The following is a 23,808-nucleotide window of genomic DNA, read 5'->3' as shown; positions in this document are numbered from 1 at the left end:
TTCTGGTCCTAAGAAAATAGGAAAACCTCACACACACTCAACAGGGCCCTAGAATCACCCCAAAACGGCATAAAATGCCAGTCTTTCAGGGCGGTGATTTTTGACAAAAATCATAATGGGTTAGGTTAGTATGTCATTTTTTTCTGTTTTTTTTTCAACTTGTTTCTAATTAACCTTTCTGGTCATAAAAACAGGGGAAACCCCACACACGCTCTAAAGGGACCCCAGAAGCACCCAAAAACGGCATAAAATGCCAGTATTTGAGGGCGGTGATTTTTGACAAAAATCATCAGGGGTTAGTATGTCTGGGGTTTTGTGTGTGTGTGTGTGTATATATGTGTGTGTGTATATATATATTTATATATATGTATATACAGTGCATCCGGAAAGTATTCACAGCGCTTCACTTTTTCTACATTTTGTCATGTTACAGCCTCATTCCAAATTGTATTAAATTAATCTCTTACCTCAAAATTCCACACAAAATACTCCATTATGACAATGTGAAAAAGTTTTTTTTTTGACTTTTTTTGAATTTATTAAAAACAGAAAACAAAAAAATCACATTTACATAGGTATTCACAGCCTTTGCCATGAAGCTCAAAATTGAGCTCAGGTGCATCTTTTTTCCACTGATCATCCTTGAGATCTTTCTACAGCTTAATTGGAGTCCACCTGCAGTAAATTCAGTTGATTGGACATGATTTGGAAATATAATAACTGTCTATATAAGGTCCCACAGTTGACTGTGCATGTCAGAGCACAAACACCAAGCATGAAGTCAAAAGAACTGTCTGTAGACCTGCGAGACAGGATTGTCTTGAGGCACAAATCTGGGGAAGGATACAGAAACATTTCTGCTACTTTGAAGGTCCCAATGAGCACAGTGGCCTCCATTATTCGTAAATGGAAGACGTTTGGAACCACCAGGACTCTTCCTAGAGCTGGCCGGCCTTCTAAACTGAGCGATCGGGGAAGAAGGGCCTTAGTCAGGGAGGTGACCAAGGCCCCGATGGTCACTCTGTCAGAGCTCCAGCGTTCCTCTGTGGAGAGAGGAGAGCCTTCCAGAAGGACAACCATCTCTGCAGCAATCCACCAATCAGGCCTGTATGGTAGAGTGGCCAGACGAAAGCCACTCCTTAGTAAAAGGAACATGGCAGCCCGTCTGGAATTTGCCAAAAAGCACCTGAATGACTCTCAGACCATGAGAAACAAAATTCTCTGGTCTGATGAGACAAAGATTGAACTCTTTGGTGTGAATGCCAGGCGCCATGTTTGGAGGAAACCAGGCACTGCTCATCACCAGGCCAATACCATCCCTACAGTGAAGCATGGTGGTGGCAGCATCATGCTGTGGGGATGTTTTTCAGCAGCAGGAACTGGCAGACTAGTCAGGATAGAAGGAAAATGAATGCAGCAATATATAGAGATATCCTGGATGAAAACCTGCTCCAGAGCGCTCTTGATCTCAGTAGACTGGTCATGTACCTTGACCATATAGACCAGGGGTGCTCACAGTTTTTCAGCATGCGAGCTACTTTTAAAATGACCGAGTCAAAATGATCTACTCACTACAAAAATGCAAAACATCTATTTATTTTCAAATGTATTGAGGATTATTTGTACGTACAATGTATGTTGATGTACCTTACATAACCAAATGAGCCAATATTGCAAAACACACATAATTAACTATTAACATTTTTTGTAATTACCTGAGTTTACTTTGATGACTTGTACTGAATTGAATCAGCCAGGGATGCATAGTCCGGACAGTAGCTGCTGATAGCCAGGTTAGCCAGGCAAACGCACTTCGAAAAAGACATTGTGAAAAAAAAGTCCACCTCCCATTCCGTATGGAAGTGATATGTTTTTTCCTTTTTACTTGGTCCAGCTACTTCACTCATTTTAGTGACCATAAACTTTAGCGAGGGCTTAAAATCTGACGCTATTCGCCGACTAGCTTAGCACTTTGCATCGTTGTTTACGCATGAGCGGTGACCTAATGGTCAAAATTCAGTTGTCATCTGATTGGTTGTCCTGTATGTCAATCAAGTAACGGGGATGGATGATAGGCTGACATGGTAAGTTCTGCTGCACTTAGAGACGTTGTTTGATTTGATTGGTCACCCGAAGGGCAACATTCAGTTGTCATCTGAATGGCTGCCCTGTATATCAATCAAGTGACGGCATTGATGCTAGGATGATATTTTTTTAATGTCACGCCGCGATCGACCAGTACCACCTCCGCGATCGACCGGTAGATCGCGATCGACTTAATGAGCACCCCTGATATAGACAGTAGACATTAGCACACAGCCAAGATCTCAAAAGATTGGCTTCAGAACCACTCCGTGAATGTCCTGGAGTGGCCCAGCCAGTGTCCAGACTTGAATCCGATCGAACATCTTTGGAGAGATCTGAAAATGGCTGTGCACAGACGTCTCCCATCCAACCTGATGGAGCTTGAGACTTATTGCAAAGAAGAATGGGCAAAACTGCCTAAAGATAGGTGTGCTAAACTTGTGGGATCATATTCAAAAAGACTTGAGGCTGTAATTGCTGCCAAAGGTGGATCAACAAAGTATTAAGCAAAGGCTGTGAATACTTATGTAAATGTGATTTTTTTGTTTTCTATTTTTAATAAATTCAAAACATGTCAAAAAAACCTTTTTTCACATTGTCATAATGGAGTATTTTGTGTAGAATTTTGAGGTAAGAGATGAATTTAATTCAGTTTGGAATGAGGCTGTAACATGACAAAATGTAGAAAAAGTGAAGCGCTGTGAATACTTTCCGGATGCACTGTAGTTCTCACACATAGTACAACAAAAATAGAATTACACATAGATCTAACCATAGTTCTCACACATAGAACTACGCCATTGAATTCCAAGTAGATCTAAACAGAGTTTTCACACATAGAAGCAGACACCAAATAGATCCACGTGTGTGTATATAGTATGTATATATAGTACAGTGGTATAGTAGTATACGTATATATAGTCTATGTGTGAGAAGCAGACACATCAAATCCCAAATAGATCTCCACATATGAGTAGCAGACACATATATCCATGTGTGTGCATCTATGTGTGAGAAGCAGACCCATAGTGGACACATTGAGGTATTCGGACGTGGGCCACATGGTGGCCAAGTGGTTTTGCACATTGGCCACAGAGTCAGGAGATCTGGAAGATGTGGGTTGGGATCTCTGCATGTGGACTGTGTGTGTTTTGTCCGGGTACATTCATTACTAAAATGTGCGTGTGGGTTCATTCAGTGGCTCTCGGTTGTTTTCTGTCATGCCCCCCCCCCACGGGAGGGGAATGCTTCCCATACAAAGTCATGCTATCTGTTTATTCACCTGTACTGTACAGGCCAGATGCAACTAAATGGACAGCAGCAAAGCATACAAGCGATTTGAGGAGTCAAACCGTATGTTGAGTACGGTACATTGGTCAACGTTGGCAGGTCTACACGAACACTGAGAGTAGTACTCGTTTCTCACCCCCCACCCCCCACTCCCTCGTTTAACACACACAATCTATATCAACAATCAAGTGTCCTTGTGTGTTCCAGCGTTCGTTGCCAACCAAGGGTACTGTGGCCTGGTTGCCATGGGAACATGCTCATCATGGCTTGCCGCTACCACAGGTTGAAACAACTGACTGAGAGGTGAGCTTGCAAAAAAGCAGACTGATGAAAGCATCCAGCATCCGTGAGACGCCACGAGGCTTCCTCTCATCTTTCCTTTTTCCTAACGCGGCCTCTCGCCTTTGGAGTCCTTTCTCCTCGCTTCCCTGGAAGCTGAAGGAAAAGCTGTGAACGCTGAGAGGTGAGCGATGATTGAGCACTAGTGTAAATTTTCCCAAAAGACAACAAAATAGAAAAGTCCTGGAAAGAAAAAAAGCCAAGTGGAGGAAGGTTTCCACAGCACGGCAAGTCTAGGAAGAGCTAAAGCTAATTCAGTGACTTCCTCAAAGGAGCCAAGCTTCTTCCGATGAAATACGAGACAAAGGAGTTGTAAAAGTATGAAAAGAAAAGCAAGGCTGTCAAACTGTAATGAAATGTATCATTTTATGGTTATGCACCACCATGTGTGGAATGTTTATGAAGACAAAGAGAAAGGCAAAGGCAGCACGTGTGTGACAACAAGTGTCTTTCATCGTAGCACAGCATTGATGCACACTTTAACCGCGTTGCCTTAATGAGCCATAACGAGTTCGCAAACTTGAAAAGTTCATAAACCTGAAATATTTCACTTTGTCGTGACTGTCGAATCTACATTTCCCTTTTTGCATTGAACTACTGAAATCACTTCACACAACAACGCAGGCTCTTTTTCAAAGGACCATTGATATTACAAAGTATTATTGTCTTCATTTCTGAGTGCACTGTTATGATCGTATGTACTCGTACACGTATAAATACATCATAATAATGCAATATTTCTTTCACGCTGTAAAGTTGCGTATTTGGCGTTTGTGACGTGTTTCCTTAGAGCCTAGACGGCTGCAGTTGCCCTACAACAGTAAACAAACAACAGTATGTACCCCGAAGTCCTCAGGAGCACTCAGGAGTGTGGGCGCGGCGGGAGGAGGGCAGGGGGTGGACTACATTAGACATTAGACTGTTTGGGCGGAAGGCAGGAAATCCATCTGGAAGAGGCGCAGAGTTTGGAAGCTCTAGAAAGCGTTTTGTGCGGCTTATGTCTGTCAAACGTTTGCAGCATTTCCTGGTATGCTGGCTTTTCAGCACTGATAGTTCCAGCTTGGACTTGAACAATTCCAGTGGACTATTTGCATCTTATCTTCACGTCTTCGCGTATTCACGTGGAGGCTGTCCAGCCGTCCCTTTAGTTTTACAATTTTTTAGAAAGTATTTGGAAAAAAATATCAAAGATGAACATCAGTGGGACTTAGTGGGACAGTCTCACCAAAATTGAACACAAACATAGCAACACAAAATCCAGATTGATTGAGCGAAAGCAGCACAGACAAGAAGTTGCACACACAAACCCACGCCAAAATATCAAAATATAAATAGGCATATACTGGATATATATACACACACATATAGAATACCTGGACCTGTGTGTGTGTGTGGGTGTGTGTGTGTGGGCTGGAACGCACTCACTTGGGGTCAAAACGCCGGGTCCGCCACAGCAGACCTCCACTTGACCACCCAACCCAAACTGACCCTGATGTGGCAGCCACGACTTTGACGATGTGTCCATGCAGCTACGAGGCACACACACACAAAGTCATAGAAATACACTCTGAGAGGAACATCTGAGAGGAACATCTGATAGGATCATCTGATCTGAACATCCACTCTTTTGGATGCTAAGTAACACGAAGCCGCTGGCTAGAAACTCAGAGCTGGAAGAAAAACCCGAATCCATTGACTCGCTCCCGTGCACACAGCAACTTTAACGGGGACCTATGATGCTAGTCGTCTTTCCGGACCTATAAAAGTTGTTACGATGTCGCGTTCCTGTGTCAAACGCGTTGGACAATGAGGTTTGCGTATTTGGAAGTGAGCCATAAAAGCAGTTTTGGCTCTGCAATTTTTTTGAACGAGTTCTACTGACGTCACCGCAATCCAGACGGCTGCAGTTGCCCTACAACAGTAAACAAACGACAGGATGTACCCCGAAGTCCTCGGGAGCGCTCAGGAGTGTGACCAATGGCAGCGGAGTGGGCGCGGCGGGAGAAGGGCAGGGGGTGGACTACATTAGACAATAGACTGTTCAGGCGGAAGGAAAGAAATCCATCTGGAAAAGGCGCAGAGTCTGGAAGCTCTAGAAAGCGTTTTGTGCGGCTTACTTTGTGTAACTGCTCTAGAGCCCACAAGTCAATGCGATGAGTATGATAGGTCCCCTTTAACAAAAAAACAGGAAGTTGGATGAATAACTAATTCTAATCATCTATGCAAAAAATGGTTAAGAAATAAAATAAGTGTTACAAGATGAAATACAATTTGAGATGTTTTTTTAGTCATATTATTAAAAATGTTTTTGTTTATTTCATTGTATATCGCTTGAATCTAAGAAATGCTATTTTTAAAAAAGTCTTTTATTGTAAAATATTTATTTATCATACTTTTAGGTTTGTTTGGTATGTTTTATTCGGTGTCCGGGTTAGATGAGTTACACTTCAATGGGTCAAATATTTATTGATCATATTTTTAGGTTTTATTCGATATCCGGGTTAGATGCATTACACTTCCATAGGCAAAATATTCATTCATTACCGCTTTTTCCTCACAAGGGTTGCGGAGGGTGCTGGAGCCTATCCCAGCTGTCTTGGGGCGAGAGGCGGGGTACACCCTGGACTGGTGGCCAGCCAATCACAGGGCACATATAGACAAACAACCATTCACACTCACATTCATACCAAAACATGCAAACGCCACACAAAGATGGCCGAGGGTGGAATTGAACCCTGGTCTCCTAGCTGTGAGGTCTGCGCGCTAACCACTCTACTGTCGTGCGGCCCGGGTGAAATATTTATTTATCATATTTTTGGGTTTGATTGGTATGTTTTATTCGGTATCCGAGTTAGATGAGTTACATTTTTTGGCTGTTGGGATGGTTCTCTTGCCTGCCATCATGTATGTATATGTATGTGAGGACTCTCATGCCATGTATGTGAGGACTGTCATGCTATGTATGTGAAGACTCTAAAGAGCAGATCTCATCACGGTTGCCCTTTCCTGCCCTAAATGTCAGTATGGCTGCTGCTCGGCCCCAAGCTGTTACTATGATTAATTGATAGCATTGCTTTGATAGATCATTTCATCATTTCTGATTGGAGTGCATTCAAGTTGGAGCTCAGCTGGGGAGGTCAGGGGTCAAGTAGCAGTCTGCATTTGTCCAAAAAGCAAAGGAAGGTCAAAGAAGATGTATATCTGTATGTATATGTTGCTTCCCCTGCTAAAAAGAAGGCGTCATCATTCATGGATTATGACCAGAAGGGTTTTGGTTCCAGAACATTCACAGAGGTTCAGAGCTTTAGTGTTCTTGGCAGAGAACATCCGTATTTGGATCATGCGGATGATCCTCCATCCGTGCTGCACTCGAGCTGACGTAGCATGAAGAGTGGCACAATTTAGCATCCAAGGATACTGCCTGAGTGGAATGGCCAACGTATATTCTTGGCTCCTCAGTCGACATGTCAGACATATAAGAATCCATCTTCTGTATAAATAAGCTGTGGCAACTTTGCATGTTGCTTGGAGCGTGTGCCCGACTACGGTGCACCTTGTTCTCCAGCCTATACTCTGCTTCTTCTGATAGTAGTGATGTGCTGGTCGTCATTAGGACAAATGGGCACGGTCAAATACAAATTTACAAAAAAGATATCATGCCTGTCTAATATTTTCATATAATAATAACTGCTGGAAAAGTCATTATTCGTCCTGATATCTAACATCGTGTTATCATTTGCAATTTTACAAGAAAAAAAATCTACTTCTTGGAGAAAAAGGTAATAATTTTCCAAGAAAATTATTTTACCAGAATGTAAGAAGAATTGTAACAAAGCAAGTCTACATGCTCCAAACTCAGAAATTATATTTCATGTTTTAGCTCAGGGCGGCACGGCGGTTGAATGGTTAGCGCACAGGCGCTCAATTCCACCCTCGGCCATCTCTGTGTGGAGTTTGCATGTTCTCCCCGTGCATGCGTGGGTTTTCTCCAGGTACTCCGGTTTCCTCCCACATTCCAAAAACATGCTAGGTTAATTGGCCAGTCCAAATTGTCCATAGGTATGAATGTGAGTGTGAATGGTTGTTTGTCTATATGTGCCCTGTGATTGGCTGGCCACCAGTCCAGGGTGTATCCCGCCTCTCGCCCAAAGACAGCTGGGATAGGCTCCAGCGACCCTTGTGAGGAAAAGCGGTAGAAAATGAATGAATGAATGTTTTAGTTCAGCTTTTTCCGGAAAGGACTTTCTTCCAGCTTTGGGTTGCCTTCAAATGTCTTTCTGATGCGAGATTATAGCGCCATCTGTTGCTCTGTCTGCTCGTCAGCTGAAAGGACACCATGGATGAATTAGGTCATGTGATTCATCTTATCCATATCTTTCTGCAAGGTCGCGTGGCCACGCCGCAAAACGAGCAAAATGAACGGTGGGGTAGCGAAGCCATCGCTTTGACTGGCTTAGCTTGGAATGTAGCACGGTGACAAATAGCTTTGGAAAAGTGCACACATCTTCTTACTGTGCACTCTAACGGCCATTAGACTAAATTGCGCAAACCACCTTTGGATATTGAGCTTGCGGCTCTTCCATCGCAAGATCCAGTTTGCTTTGCTAAACAAACTAAAAAATGACTGGAAAAGTAGCAAATAAATATTGATGAGAATTAGCAAACTAGCATTAGCTTTGGTATGTCCACTTAGCGGCTAACGCAGGCATGCCATTCCCTTGTTCACGTCATGCTAACGTAGTCACAAATGAAACACGAGCAATTCATTCATTCATTCATTCATTTTCCTATCCCAGCTGTCTTTGGGCAAGAGGCGGGGTACACCCTGGACTGGTGGCCAGCCAATCACAGGGCACATATAGACAAACAACCATTCACACTCACATTCATACCTATGGACAATTTGGAGTCACCAATTAACCTAGCATGTTTTTGGAATGTGGGAGGAAACCGGAGTACCCGGAGAAAACCACACATGCACGGGGAGAACATGCAAACTCCACACAGAGATGGCCGAGGGTGGAATTGAACCCTGGTCTCCTCTGTGAGGTCTGCGCCGTGCCGCCAGAAATAAAATTACATTTACAAAATTAAAAAAAATCATTTTGGTGACCGGTCCAGGGTGTGCACCACCTCTCACCCAAAGTCAGCTGGGACTCCAGCATAGCCCCGCCCCCTGGTGAAGACAAGCGGCTGGATGATTTGATGTTTCTATATGCATTCATATGAACATGAATGAATGTTTGGAGAATGTTTATGATGTTGGAGAGGCCGTACGCACAAATTCAGACCACCCAGGGACGCCTGTGACTACAGATGTAGATTACCACCAACGGTGCGACTGAGGACTGAATAATAATAATAATGGCTTCACTTCACTAGATGAAATCTAATCCATGATTAGACCGAATTATTATTATTTTATCAACTTGCTCCAAAAATCTTGGTCGCTCCCAAGTTTTGAACTGGCGGGAGTGTGATGCTGTTGGGGAGGCCTGCTCTACAACCTTTGGAATGATTACATTCTACCTCAGTAGTACAAGTCATAATACATCATAACAATGCTTGTAGTGCAAAAAGGCAGGCGTACCTAATGATTTGACAGCTGTGTGTGTGTGTGTGTGTGTACTCACCCAGTAAAGATGGGGTGCTACCTGATGAAGAAAAGAGCTCAGTCACATCAGTGTCTGCAGTGGGTTGCCACGGCGATGGCTTCCAAGAAGTCCCGGCCTGTGTCGTCGTCCCTTTTGCGTGACCCCTCACTCATGCGTGTGTGTCTGATGTCGGCCTCCAGTGGAGTGTTTTAAGAGAAAGACATCCCTGCTTGCATCATCATCATCATCACTTCCATCACTCTTCTTCAACTCTCTCTGTGCTCATGATGCGTTCAATGCACCTGGAAACCGCATCCACATTCACTTTTTCCCCCACACAGAACTGAGACGGTTGGTGGAGGGTCGCACCACCGGCAGGTCACCACGGCATCCAACACACACCTTCATGGAGACATCCAAAGTACAAATCCAGGTGGAGTCCAGCCGTGGTGAAGCCACATTGGAAGCCAGTGTGATGCCTGCACATTTTCCCTCCTTCCGCTCGCTCGGTTCCGCCTCCTTTCTTAAAAAGCAGTCAGTCGAGCACAAATCCACAAGCAGGTCCTCTAACAAAGTCCGCTACCGAACCGAGCCAGCGTCCGCGCGTCATCAGTCACACCTAATTGTGATTAAACGCAACGGCTGTGGCGGCAAGAGGAAGAGGCGCTCGCTGAACGGATGCGCCTCTCTCCGGAGGGCGGAGATAGAGAGATAGATGGAGCCGAGGGGGGGGAGAAGCGCCGCCTCCGTGAGCGCTCTCTTCCCGCTGGAGGAACCCCACTGCGCCGCTTAATTGGAAGGAGATTGGGCGGCGTGATAAGGCTGAAATTACACCCCGAGTGTGTTTAATCCCCCACGCTGATTCCAATAAGTACATTCGGCGTGTGGAAGGACTTATGACTCGCGAATATTTATGAGAGAGAAGGCTTTTGCACTGGATGGGAAAGCCGGCATTTGTGCGTCATTTTTTTTTGCATGCGGCTGTTCTGCGTGAACTGCACCGACGCGGAATAAGAGGGATGAATTCGACCTGGCGGTTTTCCACCTTTAGGGGGCGTTGTGTGAAAGGCTATTCCACGATGCCTGACCAGGACAGGTCTCAAGTGTCTGAATAAATTCCGATCACTCATTTCAAGAGTCGAGGCTCAGGAAGTTTTGGGATTAGTCTGCAGTCAATGTGTCAAATATGACTTGGGGGGGTCTATTTTATGGTAAATATTCTCCTTTATATGTTGTATATCTGTCACTATGTGAGTGCAGGATAAAGTTTTGGAATATTGAGTTTAAGTCATAATTGTGACCCAAAAAAGGAATTTCAAAATAAAAGTGTCATGAATGTTTTGATCTCCCAAGAACGTGTTGTGCTGCTTTATGTTTGTAATTCTAGCAATTAGAACTTTGTGATGTAGTTCCTTTCAGCTGTGGCGGGGGGGAGGGGGGGTGGCTGAGAGGGACACAGTGGTCGAGCTGAGGCAGCAAACCAGCAACACCGGCAATGATGAACATCACAACATCATGCTAGCTTAGCCTATAGTGGCTGAATAAAAAAGGCCGCTTTCTTTTAAGACGTGTAGCGAAGCCCTGCAAAGCTGTCAGGCGAGAGGCGGCATCATGTTCACATCATGCCATCGTTTTGAGTGGCTCTTCTCCCAAAGTGGATGATGGATGTTTTCCCACCAACATCATAAAAGGTCACTTTTGCATAACGGGGACGTTTAAGCTTACTAGGGACAAACTAAGGACAAGAACTTTAGTCAGTGTAGCACAGACAGTCCTAAATATAGGCTACGAGTGGCACATCCTTCTCCCTGTTCGCTCTTGTTATTCCCGTGCACACGCACACATCACCATGGAAACTGATAATGGAATTTTTTAAAAAGCAAAAAAAGACAAGAAGTTGGATGATGGGCAAGGATGTATTAATAGGAGCTTAGCCCACTACTTTCATCAACTTTTAACACACACACACACACACACACACTCCATGCATTGGTTTCTCATCTTTTGCTTACATGTGATCTACTCCTTCATGCTCAACCTTCACACACATCGCCATGGAAACTGATAAAAGAAAATCTTGCCTGCAAAAAGAAAAAAAGAAGCATGGCTGGTCAGCAGGGGGATTGAGTGCAAAGAAAGCAAGTCATGCAACGTCTTTGTGAGAGACGTCTTCGTCTAATTGCTGGAGGTGAATGACAGACGTCCGTGGCTACGAAGAGCATTGACAAGCATTTATTGATGAGCTGGAGTCCCTCAAAGGCAACACGGTGCATTCAGTGACGGGAGGAGAGGAGAGGAGAGGAGGCCGACGTGGGTTAGAGGGACTGCAAGTTAAAGGGAGGACAAGGGAAGGAGTACAGCACAGTACACCACCTACACTCCGTCTCCATGGCAACTACCACACTAGAACCAGCGCTCCTCTGCCAAGTGTACAGTCGGCGCCAGCATGTGAAACGTCATTTTGGACTGGGAGGGGGGGGGGGGGTCAAATCTCATGGAATTAATAATGACAATGCAGCACATCCGTTGGAGGGCTGTCATTGAACGCAACACAACAGGGTGTGAATATTTCAATATTTCATTGTCTGCATGGTTAGTTAGATGGTGAGCCGGTCTGAAATGTGTTTGTGCTGTGTGATGTTTGTGTACCTCACAGAGGGATGATGATGATGATGATGATGATGATAATTGCACTGGAGTTCTGCTGTCACAACAAAAGCAATCAATTAGCGGAGCTGGGTGAAGGAATTCTCTGTTTTTGCTTCATCATTATTAATGCCATTATTATTTTTGCGTATGTGATGGGACCAGATTGAGAGGAGGGTCCCGACCTGCTCCGTTTGCGACGTGAAAAAAGAAAAACTAACTGAAGAAAACATACAAGATGTGCATATTCAGGTAAAATGACTCCTAATTACTCCTGACAAGGATGCAGATTCAGCATTTGTTTGCCAATTTGTCAACATTTTCCTCCATTTCTAAGTGAACAATGCACTAGAAAGTGGATTATCAGGGCAGGTGTGTCCCAAATGTTGCCCCGATGACCATTTTATTGGTCGATTTTTGTTTAATGAAATGATGATTAAGTGTTATTAAATATTTCACTCAACAACAACACTATTTCCTTTTCTACATCCTTCTGTAGGAAAGGGGTGGACAAACCTGATACAGTTGTCCCTCCTTCATAGCGGTTAATTGGTTCCAGTCCAGACTGGGAAAAAATCAATTTCCGCGAAATAGGATTCAATGCTAATAAATAAAAAATAATAATTAAATAAATAATAAAATTTCAAAGTTTGAGCATAGATGACTAAACACGCTTTTGAACATTGTTAGAGCCCTGTAGACATGAAATAGCACCCCTATAGTCAACTTTACACTCCTATTATTATTGGCTTACGACACACTGCCAAACTCTTATGCTGCAGGGGCTCGATACGGCCGCTAGCTAGCTAGCAAGCGAGCTAACCAGTTAGCCTGGATGTACGTCTTTTAAACTTAAAGGGTTTCAAACGGGTTGGCGGAAAAAGGCCTCAAACTGACCACTTCCGCATATAATGGGAGGAGGTCCTTTTTCCACGTTATCATGTGGGACATGCCATGGCTGACTTCACGACTAAGGTAATATAATGAATGCTCTGCACCTATGGCTAACGGACGTCTAATCTGTTACTGCCCCCCAGTGGCCAGAATAGTGTATATCACTTGCATTTCAATGTTTTGACTAACAATAGACTAACACAAAACAGCCATCATTCATTCATTCATTTTCTACCGCTTCTTCCACACGAGGGTCGCGGGGGTGCTGGAGCCTATCCCAGCTGTCTTTGGGCGAGAGGCAGGGTACACCCTGGACTGGTGGCCAGCCAATCACAGGGCACATATAGACAAACAACCATTCACACTCACATTCATACCTATGGACAATTTGGAGTGGCCAATTAACCTAGCATGTTTTTGGAATGTGGGAGGAAACCGGAGTACCCGGAGAAAACCCACGCATGCAAACTCCACACAAAGATGGCCAAGGGTGGAATTGAACCCTGGTCTCCTAGCTGTGAGGTCTGCGTGCTGACCACACGACCACCGTGCCGCCCCATTCATTCATTCCCGAAAAAAATGGGATATTGTAAGACGACTGTACTACGTAAAAGGGTAGCAGTGTCTCACCCCAACCAGTAGATGGTGCTGTTTTGTGCCTCTGTGGAGGCTCTGTGGAGGCTGGCGTTTTATGTGTATTTTTTAAGTAAAATTGGTGTTAACTTGCTTGGTTTTGCCATGAAAAAGACACCAAAAGTGTCTTTCTAGTGACAAAATCGCTGTTTTTCCCAGAAGTCATAGCGCAGAGCAAATCCGATCTGAGACGCTCTTCTTGGATCCATAAAGACGAGACGGTAAAAAGATGTTCTTTTTCCTGGAGGAGTTCATCATGAATGAGTGATTGAGTGAATGAACCTTGGCTTGGTGTGACGTAACGGCAGCAGGTCAACGTGTACAAAAGACGTAACGGCAGCAGGTCAACGTGTACAAAAGACGTAACGGCAGCAGGTCAACGTGTACAAAAGGGGGAAAAAATGACAAATAATCTGCACTTGTTTTTTGGCACTTAACGACGGCATCAAATAGGTTAATGAAATTACAGCAAATACTGTACATGCAATGACATAAGTAGATTGAATGCATGAACTAAATGTAAGTGATTTTCTATTTTATTTCAAACAAAGTAAAAAAAAAAAAGTCCAAAGTCATTATTTAATCCACTCAATGTGGATTAGCAATTCTCGAAATCAATCTAGAGAAAGATGGTGGAGATTCCAGTCTGGAGTTTTTATGGACAAACAGTACGATTAGTGTCTACCGGCGCCTACGTAGCAACGGCGCTCTGCTTGACCGCCATCTTGTGGCGTGCTCCTCTCGAAGCAGAGTCGTGCCCCGTCATCCCTCCTGACATGTTCGGGAACCCGTGAGCAGCCACGTACTTACGGTACGCCTCCCGGATGATGCGGAAGGCTCGCGAGTTGGCGTAGGGGATGTCGGTGACCGGGTCGCGGTACAGCGCTGCCTTGTGGGTGACGGGGCAGACTTCCTGCATGGGTACCTGAGGGCCCGTCGGGGCGCCGCGTGGGAAGGCGGTCTCGAAAGCTTCATTGTCGCTGAAGGTCACGTAAGTGCGCGAGCAGAGGCCGCCGCCGGCGGGCTGCTGGGAAGGCGTGGCCGGATTGGCCGGAGTGGTCTGAGGGACATCCTGGTCCAAACTGAGAAGTCATCAAGCAGGAATAATGAGAATATTTCTACTGTTGATATGAAAAGGGATTAAAGCGTTTGAGGCTAAATTGGTTCCGGTGAGCAGATTACACAAACAGTTCAAAGGTCAGCATCATATTGAAAATGGCTACCATACCCTTCCACGTCCACGTTCTCTTCTTTGGGAAGCGATGGCGAGACGAGGGGCATGAGGACGGAATGGTAACGGATGGTGGGACCCTCGAAGCGACGCTTCTTGTGCACTTGTTTCTTCTTGTCTGCTTCCAGGCGCTCGTAGTTTTCTACACACACAACCACGTGGAAATCCATGAAGCACGGCTGCTAAACAAAACATCCACACCCCAGCTTTATGGGTGTAATAATGAATACATCTTGTTTTGGTGGGCTGAACATGGCCCTTGGACCGCACTTTGGACTCCCAGGCCCCTATGATTTCTCTGTTAACAGAATCATGAATGGAATCACGGAATTGGCCAATAAAAACAGAATAAATGTGATGGAATTTGACATATGAATGAAAAGCTGTCATCATGAGGAGAAGGAAAGTTCTTAGTAGAGCATGCTAGTGCTGCTGTGTGTATGTGTGCGTGTGTGTGCGTGTGCGTGTCCCTAGACACCCCTTCCCTTGTGTGTAAAAGTATCGCTGATACCCAGGGATCGAATGTTGAGCTCAGCTGTGAGCTTGGCCTCAGCCAGCAGCTCCTCTTGCGTCAGAGGTCGGTCTCGGTGGGCCCCCCTCCTGCGCCGAGGGGCGTCCTGGCGCTCCTGCAGGCGCAGATTGGTCTTGCGGGTGTGTTCACTGGTGGACTGTCGCACGGACTTCCGTGCTGGAAGAGACACAAAAATGGCTTTGAGATAGAACCACTCAGCTAATGGCTGCGATTCAGTGAGCACACTTAGGCAACGCGCACCAAATAGTCAACCACTAACAGCTGTAGTTGAAATTCACAATAAAGGAGAGAAGAGGAAGTGGATAAATCATGCATTTCCAATTAGTGCCAAACAACAGTAATGATTTGGAACAGCGCTATACTGTCAAAATACACAGAGTACACAGTATACATAATGAAATATAAGTACAGAAGTGTGCAAAGTGAAACACAGCCATTAATAGGGGTTTACGGGAACAAGGCATCTGTGGTAGGTTCGTTGCAATCATACTCTCTCCAAAGTCTTGAAATTCTTGTGGAATCCTCCGTTTCAGCTCCACTTTGGTTTTCTCCATCTTCTTTGTCTCCACTGAGGGTCTTTTGGGCTTCGGCTTAGGCTTGGCAACTTTGACAGGTTCCTTTATATGGAATACACACAAAAAAATATAGAGTAAAAAATATATATACAGTTGTCAATTGTCATATCACAGTTCCCTCACTATATTGCCATTTTTCAAAAAACAATGAATCACTGTTTCTGGTTGACTACGGCCCGTTAGTGAAAAAATATTGAAAGCCAAGTTATACGTACTTTTGTGGTCACAAGGCATCAGTAATGCTATGAGACATGACATTACCTTTCACACAGAGACTGGCTCTTGAGCCAGAAGCAGAGCAGAAGCCCGCCAACATGCCATGGCTGAGATCGAATGGAAAAGAAGGTTCTCTCTTTCTGTGTGGAAGTGGTAAATTCTTGGGGTGTTATTTCATGTCTACTGGGCTCTAATAATGTTAAAGGCGGTATTTAGAAAGTCATAAACTGGTTTTCTATGCTCCACTATAATATTCCTCTTATTAATATTGACTCCTACTCTACGGAAATGTGTTTATCGTGGTCAGGTTGGGAACCAATGAAGTGATTAAAAGCAAGGCACGGCTGTGTAATAAAATAAACACTACTACTCCCATCTCTACCTTATATGCTTTAGTGACAACTCGACTTTTCCTCCGAGGCGCGTCTTCCTCCTGGTCACTGTCGGGCTCATCACCCTCGTCAATGTCAAAATCGCTGTCCACCTCATCCTCCGTGTCCGAGTGTTCTCCATGGTACTCGTCGTCTCCAGATTCCTGGATGGAAGAGGTGCACTGGCTTAGTCTCAAAACACACAGCAAAGTCCAAACGTCCACAACCCAAAACACACAAACACCATAAAACAACTGCAACGGGAAAGTGCCAAAAGGTGCTAGAAATAGCCAACGCAGTTTTGATACAGTGAGACAGTACATTTGCATTATTATTGTGTTTGTGCTTTGCAGTTAGTATATTGTGCCACCCAACCCAAATATCACATGCAGAAAATAAGAAACTTACATCGTTGAAGCCTCCATAAGTCGTCTTATAGAACTCATCCTCCTCTTCGGCATCCAGTAATTTTGACATACGATTCCCCGCAGTCTTCCTGGGCTCTCTGTGAAATGCTAAACTCATTTTGTTTATATTAGCTTGGTGATACTAGCAACCGGCTGTCTACTTCGCGGTATGCTGATTGCAGTACGTCGAGGAAAAATGTGTTTATTGAAAAACCCGTATATAAATATTTTGTCGTAGCCCAAATAGTGATTTTTTTAGTATTTTTAGTAATGGTATTTTTTAGTAATTATCAATTCAAGGACGGTCCTGACTTGTAGCTGTCGGCTAAAACTTGCTATCCGTTGTTGTACGGCCTCACTTTTTCCGGGTTAGCACAACAACTTCCGGCGCAAAGCTGCCTTCAAAGTAAAGCGATATTCAACTCAGCGCCTCAAATTGGAACGCATACACCAACCTATTTATATAATTAACAGTAAACGTTTACCATTCAAATAATTATAATTAACAATGATGATATTGCTAGTATAATGAGGAGATTCGGCTGCTCAAAGTGAATGGTGAATCTGTGAATGGCGATTGCTTTATTTTGGACATCTAAGCACAATACAAAACCACACAGGAAATTGGATGTACTTTATTTAATGGAAACACAGAAAAATACAATAAAATTATGTAGAGTGAAATGATAACGTAGCAACTAACCTTAATATAAGGTTAAACACACATTCTCTCAAAATACTCTTATGAGACTTGATATAACTTCACTTGCTGCAATTTGCCTGCTCAGGGAGGAACATTGTTAGTCCATCCATCCATCCATTTTCCTCCGCTTATCCGGGTCCGGGTCGCGGGGGCAGCAGCTACCCTATGGAGGAAACTCATTTCAGCCGCCTGTATCCGCAATCTCATTCTTTCGGTCATGACCCAAAGCTCATGACCATAGGTGAGGGTGGGAACATAGATCGACCGGTAAATTGAGAGCTTTGTTAGTATTTACCTGAATGAACTAAATAGGTTGTTTTCATTTCATTCTGCATTAGTGATAACCAAATATTGATGGCTTTTTATTCGTTTTAAACTTTTTACAATGACTCTTGTCTTTACATCAGTTTCATGGTAAACCTGCTGGTCTCCATGTAGTTGCCCGCGCCGCCATTACTGCTTGCCACGGCGCTCCGTGGCACATATGCAATGGTGGCAGTGTGCTTTATCTGCCCCTTGCCCTTACTCCACAGGAAGATGAAGACAAAACACACGCTCACCGAGCTGACAAATGACAGGACGCCGATGGACGCCGCTATAAGCAGCGTCTTGATGTCAATAGGGAGCTCCTGTGGGCCGCTTGCACGTCCTGGAGAGGTAGATGGGAAGGCCAGCCAGCTTTTAAGATGAAAGGGGTTTGAAGATGAGGAGAATCCTCGGACTTGGAGGCTGACAGGCCAAGTGTCGTTTCCCGCCACATTGGACGCCACGCAGCGATAAGTACCGCTGTCCTGAGGCTGAGCATAGCGGACCTCCAGTGAGCCGTTGGCAAGGGCTCGTATCCTGCCCACATCGCTCAACGCTCTACGCTGTGGGCTCAACCATGTGACAGATGGCGCAGGGTCACCTTCCGCATGGCAGTAGATGACGACCGTGTGGCCCTGATCCACCCTCACCTGCTGGGGTTGGCGTCTTTGGATACGAGGCGGCCGACATGTGAGCAAGACTTCCGCTTCGGAGTGCTCCAGAAAATTCCACCAATGGTGTGACTGGAGAGTGGTGCACACTGGAGCACGTCCACCAAGGCTGAGAGAGGAGCGTCGGTGGACCAGCCACAGCAGGCGGCAGTCGCAGGAAAGGGGGTTGGCATCCAGGCCTAAATGTTGGAGGGCATCCACGGAATGAAAGACGCCGTCCTGGAGTGTGCTCAGAAGGTTTCCTGACACATTGAGGAGCTTCAGATTTGTCAAACCAGCAAAAGCCATGAGTTCAACGTGCAGAAGACCTCCTCCAACGAGATGGAGCTCTTGGAGCCTGAGGAGGTCGCTGAGCTGGTTGGCATGGATGTAAGTGATAGGGTTATAAGAGAGGTCAAGGTGGACAAGATAGACTAGATGGTGCAAAGGGACGTAAGGGACGGTGCTGAGGTTGCATCTTCTTATAGTGAGGGATGTCAGATTGAGGCCAATGAGGCTGTTTGCTGACAGCGTCTCCAGTCTCAGCCAATCAGAGATGACGAGCTGCTTGAGGAGCACCAAGCCAATGAAAGCATAGCTTGGCAACGTGCTGGAGCCAAGACGGTGCAAATACAAGCTCGTCAGTCCACCAACATGTGCCAGCGCCTCCGTGGGCACCAAAGTCACGTTGCAGGCATCCAGGTGGAGCTGGCGCAGGCTGCTTAGGCCAGCGAAGGCCTGGCGAGAGATGAACACCAGATCGTTTTGCAGGGCTTTCATCACACGCAGCCTGGTCACGTTTTTAAAGGTGAAATCAAGGAAGCCCAGGAGCTCATTGCTGCTTACGTCTAGCAGTTGGAGCTCTGGCAAGCCGGAAAAAGCTCCGACGGGAAGAACCTTCAGGAAATTACGAGCGAGGTGCAGATTGATGAGGCTCTTCAACCCGAGGAAGGCGTCTGCCTCGATGTACGCAAGCAGGTTGTCGCTCAAATCCAAGCCTAAAAGTCGCGTCAGAGTGCGGAATCGCTGAGGCGCCAGAGTCCTGATGGCGTTGTGGCTCAGGTTCAGTTGAGTGGCATCAGGAGGCAGATGTTCAGGAACAGCGCAGAGTCGGCCGTAAGAGCAGTTGACCCACCGTGTGGTCACGTCGCAGCCGCAAGAGCGAGGACACGATAGTGACGGTGGAGGCGGAGCTTCTGACGTTAACACCATGCCGGCTGCCAACACGCAGAAAGCCCCCAAACGCAGTCTGTGATGGTGGGCTGCCTGCATGGGAGACGTCTGCGGAAAAAAACCATAATTACTACAAACACCTCTCAGCATGATGCTGCCTGTGTCAAAACATTGTAATGATAATAATGGGCTTAAATTATTATGAGATTGAATTAAGACATATTATAGTAATATTGGCCTCTTATAAAATAATAAATGTGTTATAGTTTTTCCACTTGTGTAATTAATGCAGTGTAATTCTATGTGGGTGTAAAATATTCAAAAAAGAAATTAATAAACCAATTTAAAACATGAAATTATTTTAAGATATAATAATCATTACATATTATTATAGTCTTAAAATGAATATGATCTTAGCTTTTCCATTTGCGTAATTAATGCTGTGCAGTTCTACACACAAGTATATGTACAATGGTATATTCTGTATCATTCTATCATAGCAGTACTACTATAATATTTCACTTGTATGTTCCACTTGTACAATTAACGCAGTGTACCGCTGTAAAATATTCTCAAAATAATACATTTAGAAACTACAGTGACCAGTGTAACCTTTTAAGTGACAAATTAGTCTAAAAAAGACAAACCTCACCTCTTAGATAACGGGAAGCAGATTTTCATAACCAGACAGCAGTTTAATAGGGAAAAAACTGAAACACAGAAAGCAAATGGCTGCAGTTGCTATAATTTCCTACGAAAAAAGCAGGAAGTCACGAGCTTTCCTTAAAGCTACACTGATAGACCAGTAGGAGGCGACAAAAACACCTAACAGTTCACAGGATGTTCAAGCACCAAGAAATAATAATTAAATAATTAATAATAAATACTATTTATTTGGCAGGCCAGGTTGCATGGAATCTAAGGTAGAATCTCAGGTCAAGCACTAAAAATGACAACATTGCAGCTTTTTTGGACCAAAAGGTGAGAGGAAAAGGTGACACCTGTCGGTGTGATGGCTGTGTTAATAACCTTTTGTTTTTCTTGTTTTGCACTAAAATGAATGGACACATGACACTTAAATTCACATATTCAGTAACATTTCAGACAATTTTGTCTTGTGGTGCATAGAATTTGAATTTTTCAGAGGTCATCTAGCATGGAAATGATGCTCTATGACTCCTGTTGGAGGTAAAGAGATGCAGTAGTAGTACAATCATAGAAAGCATACAAAAATAAAACACTATAACTCACCAGTTGTCATGCTCTTTCATTGTCATCGCTCCATTTTCTGGATAAAAAAATTACATTTACAAGATGACCTTTTCTTTCAATAAAGTAAAAGTCACACAAAAAAGACTCAAAAGTACCTTCGGCAGCTTAAAAATGAAGCTTGTGACCCGCCAGGATGTTTGGTATTGCATTGGTATTGCGTCCTCATGGCAACAACAACAACATTGACGGCGGTGGAAACCTGGTGCAGGGAGCAGAGTGCATGCTGGGGGATTATATGTGCTGCCTGGTGGCCTCGGGCCAAGGCTGGACCCAAGGAGGCAGGCGCAGGTCAGCCAAATGCTGGGAGTCAGGGGCGGCGGCAGATGGAAGAGAATCTCCGCATTGGCATTTTTGGAAAAGCAGGAAGTGCTTTCAGATGACGCTGAAGGGTAACAGGTGACGGTGCAGGAAATGACCGGCATTGCCATAAAATATCCAAAAAATGGCTTGCAATGAAAATTTAAGTGTGATAAAATGTCCTGCCTCTGCACCCTTGTCCTAATCTACACCAATGTCCGCAAAATTGTCACTATTTTTTTGGGCTAGTCCTGCTCCAAAACAAAGAAACTGTGATGGAAACATAATCTTCTTACCTAAGATAGTTAAAATAAAGAATAAATAAACCATTTTCTTCAAACATACCTGTCTATTGTTCTACTCATCCTCAATGTTGAGTGTTTTTCATCACGGTTCTGAATGGTTGTTGTACATGTGCCGTCACCACAGAAGAAGAGACACGGCACTGAGTCAGGAACTGAGCCATCTGCTACCTCCAGGGGACCCGATCTCATCAGCCGTTCTCCGTCCAAGCCCGGATTCGTGGGGAGGTGGGGGGGCGGTGAGTGGAAGTTCGGCACGTTGCACGACAATGGTCGTCTTTATTGTCAGTGTATTGTTTCGTCGTTTGGTTGTTGTGGTGACAGCTGGGATAGTTCCTGGAAGCCGTGATGACACGTGACTATATTTAGCTCACGTTGCATGACACCAGCGTGATATGAGACAGCAAGAGGACTACAAAACCCAGTATGACACGATCGATTTCACATCATACTCACTCACCTCCATCTTCTCTTCAAGCATAATGCACTTTCTTTGCGTTGCTTCCACCTTCAGATTCTGTTTGGATGTCTGCAAAGTTGATGAAAATGAGACTGAAATGACGGACCATCAAGCACTACAAAACAGAAACCAAATAAGAGGCTTCTTTTATTTACCAGCACACCACAGCTACAAACAACTGGACGCCCACTGGGTAGATTTGGTTTCTTTTTCTTAGTTCTAATAAAAGGGACAACATGCAGAAATGTTGCTAGTTGCTGTAGTTTTGGTAATTTGCTTTGAATGGCAAGTCAATGAACTACACACAGCAGTTACCTGTGTTCAACATACAAGCACAAAATCATCTTCATCAACCTAAATGTTGATGAAATGTCCAATTAAAAACACTCATTCATTTCTCTTCCACGTAATCCTCATTAGGGTTGTTGTTGTTGTAGATGGAGGCGACTTTCAAGAGAAGACGTCGACGTAGTGCTCAGACACGAATTGGAGGGTTTGACGGGGAAACAGAACTTCACACTGGCAGATGTGGTGGGTCCATTCTAAGAAAACTCTACATGAGTTTCAATACAAATGGAAGCTTGTCCGGTGGAGTCAGCCCTATTTTGAACTAAAGCAGACTGACTTCCAGTGGTTACTACTCTACTCATTCATTCATTCATTTTCCCCCGCTTTTCCTCACAAGGGTCGCTGGAGCCTATCCCACCTGTCTTTGGGCGAGAGGCGGGTACACCTGGACTGGTGGCCAGCCAATCACAGGGCACATATAGACAAACAACCATTCACACTCACATTCATACCTATGGACAATTTGGAGTGGCCAATTAACCTAGCATGTTTTTGGAATGTGGGAGGAAACCGGAGTACTCGGAGAAAACCCACGCATGCACGGGGGAGAACATGCAAACTCCACACAGAGATGGCCGAGGGTGGGATTGAACCCTGGTCTCCTAGCTGTGAGGCTAACCACTCAACTGCCGTGCCGCCACTCTACCTTACTGCTATTGCAAATTTCCCCACTCAGGGACGAATGAAGGCATATCTTATCTTATTCTCTCCTCTTAAGACAGCAGAGAAAGTCATCAAGGAAGATCCTTGGTTTAAAGACAGAATAGACATTAATGCCCACGTCGAAACACCTGATGTTGCTTCACAGTGCGGACTGGAGGACCAAAGGCTTGGCTGCCTTCCATAACTGACAGGTGTACCTAATGAATAGTCCACGGTACGCTAAACAACACCCTGCGGTACATAAACACGAAGCCAGAAAAACATGTTTACGTCATTTTGTTTGAGCTCAGCAGGTGTCGGGAGTGAAATCTACATGTTTGCACCTCACAGATGCAGCGTGATTGCATGAATAATGTGCATATCTAATAAGCTAAGCTATGTATTCATAAAAGATGCATGGACACCAATATGGAAATGATATTCTACTTGCAGGATGGGTGATGTAGCTATGACGAGGGGAAAGGTGGGCCGCTGCTCCAGCATCTGTGTGCTCCCACGGGGAGACGAGGCAGAGCTGCAGGCCGCTGTGAGACCAGTGGCTGTGGTCGTGAATGTCACGTTGCCGACTATCCATCTCTGTAAAGGACGTGAGAAGAGATTGGCAATGTTTACTCTGAAAATCAGCAATATAATAAAAAAATTATATTTGGATACATTTAACACTTTAGAAATGTTTTTTAGAGACGAGTTAGATGGAGATATGCAGTCACTAAGCTAAAATGCCAATAGAAGGAATGACTGTAATTGACTGTAATTCTGAATAAAACATCATAATATATCATTACAGTACAATTATGCCACCTAGTGGCGGTCATTAGCAT

The 23,808-nt window shown here is 44.6% G+C and overlaps 3 protein-coding genes across 6 annotated transcripts in view; all 3 read right to left on the bottom strand.

Annotated features, from left to right (window-relative positions):
• The window catches only part of syngap1a (synaptic Ras GTPase activating protein 1a), a 31,009-nt gene extending 21,063 nt beyond the window's left edge, over positions 1–9,946 (bottom strand). For 2 of the 3 annotated variants that reach the window (XM_058047949.2, XM_058047950.2), the window contains exons 1-2: positions 9,348–9,946; positions 5,140–5,243 (exon numbers count right to left, since the gene is read on the bottom strand). In XM_058047949.2, coding sequence (XP_057903932.2) covers positions 5,140–5,239 — 100 coding nt within the window. In that variant the 5' untranslated portion in view covers positions 5,240–5,243; positions 9,348–9,946. The remainder of the gene's footprint in view (positions 1–5,139; positions 5,244–9,347) is intronic. The other variant, XM_058047951.2, reaches the window with a different exon arrangement.
• A 3,971-nt stretch (positions 9,947–13,917) lies between these two features.
• vps72a (vacuolar protein sorting 72 homolog a) lies at positions 13,918–17,193 on the bottom strand. Its single transcript, XM_058047962.2, has 6 exons — positions 16,815–17,193; positions 16,418–16,570; positions 15,735–15,861; positions 15,224–15,400; positions 14,710–14,854; positions 13,918–14,563 (listed from the first exon to the last, which is right to left on the bottom strand). Exons 1-6 carry the CDS (start codon positions 16,929–16,931, stop codon positions 14,173–14,175), a joined length of 1,110 nt encoding a protein of 369 aa, XP_057903945.2. The 5' UTR covers positions 16,932–17,193; the 3' UTR covers positions 13,918–14,172.
• Positions 17,194–17,364: 171 nt separating this feature from the next.
• Positions 17,365–22,594, bottom strand: LOC131102357 (leucine-rich repeat and immunoglobulin-like domain-containing nogo receptor-interacting protein 1). 2 transcript variants are annotated; one of them, XM_078792146.1, is made up of 4 exons: positions 21,013–22,594; positions 20,897–20,933; positions 20,298–20,355; positions 17,365–19,753 (listed from the first exon to the last, which is right to left on the bottom strand). In XM_078792146.1, the coding sequence occupies exon 4, from the start codon at positions 19,742–19,744 to the stop codon at positions 17,915–17,917; it is 1,830 nt and encodes a 609-aa protein (XP_078648272.1). In that variant the 5' UTR covers positions 19,745–19,753; positions 20,298–20,355; positions 20,897–20,933; positions 21,013–22,594; the 3' UTR covers positions 17,365–17,914. The 2 variants fall into 2 exon arrangements, with proteins under 2 accessions (XP_078648272.1, XP_078648271.1); XM_078792145.1 differs by lacking the exon at positions 20,298–20,355 and having other exon boundaries at positions 20,897–22,594.
• Positions 22,595–23,808: the final 1,214 nt, after the last annotated feature.

Source organism: Doryrhamphus excisus, linkage group LG7 (genome assembly GCF_037039965.1).
Source record: "Doryrhamphus excisus strain RoL-2023G ecotype Guam linkage group LG7, RoL_Dexc_Guam_v1.1, whole genome shotgun sequence".
Classification (NCBI taxonomy): Eukaryota; Metazoa; Chordata; class Actinopteri; order Syngnathiformes; family Syngnathidae; genus Doryrhamphus; species Doryrhamphus excisus.
This window is presented reverse-complemented; position numbering and strand designations above follow the sequence as displayed.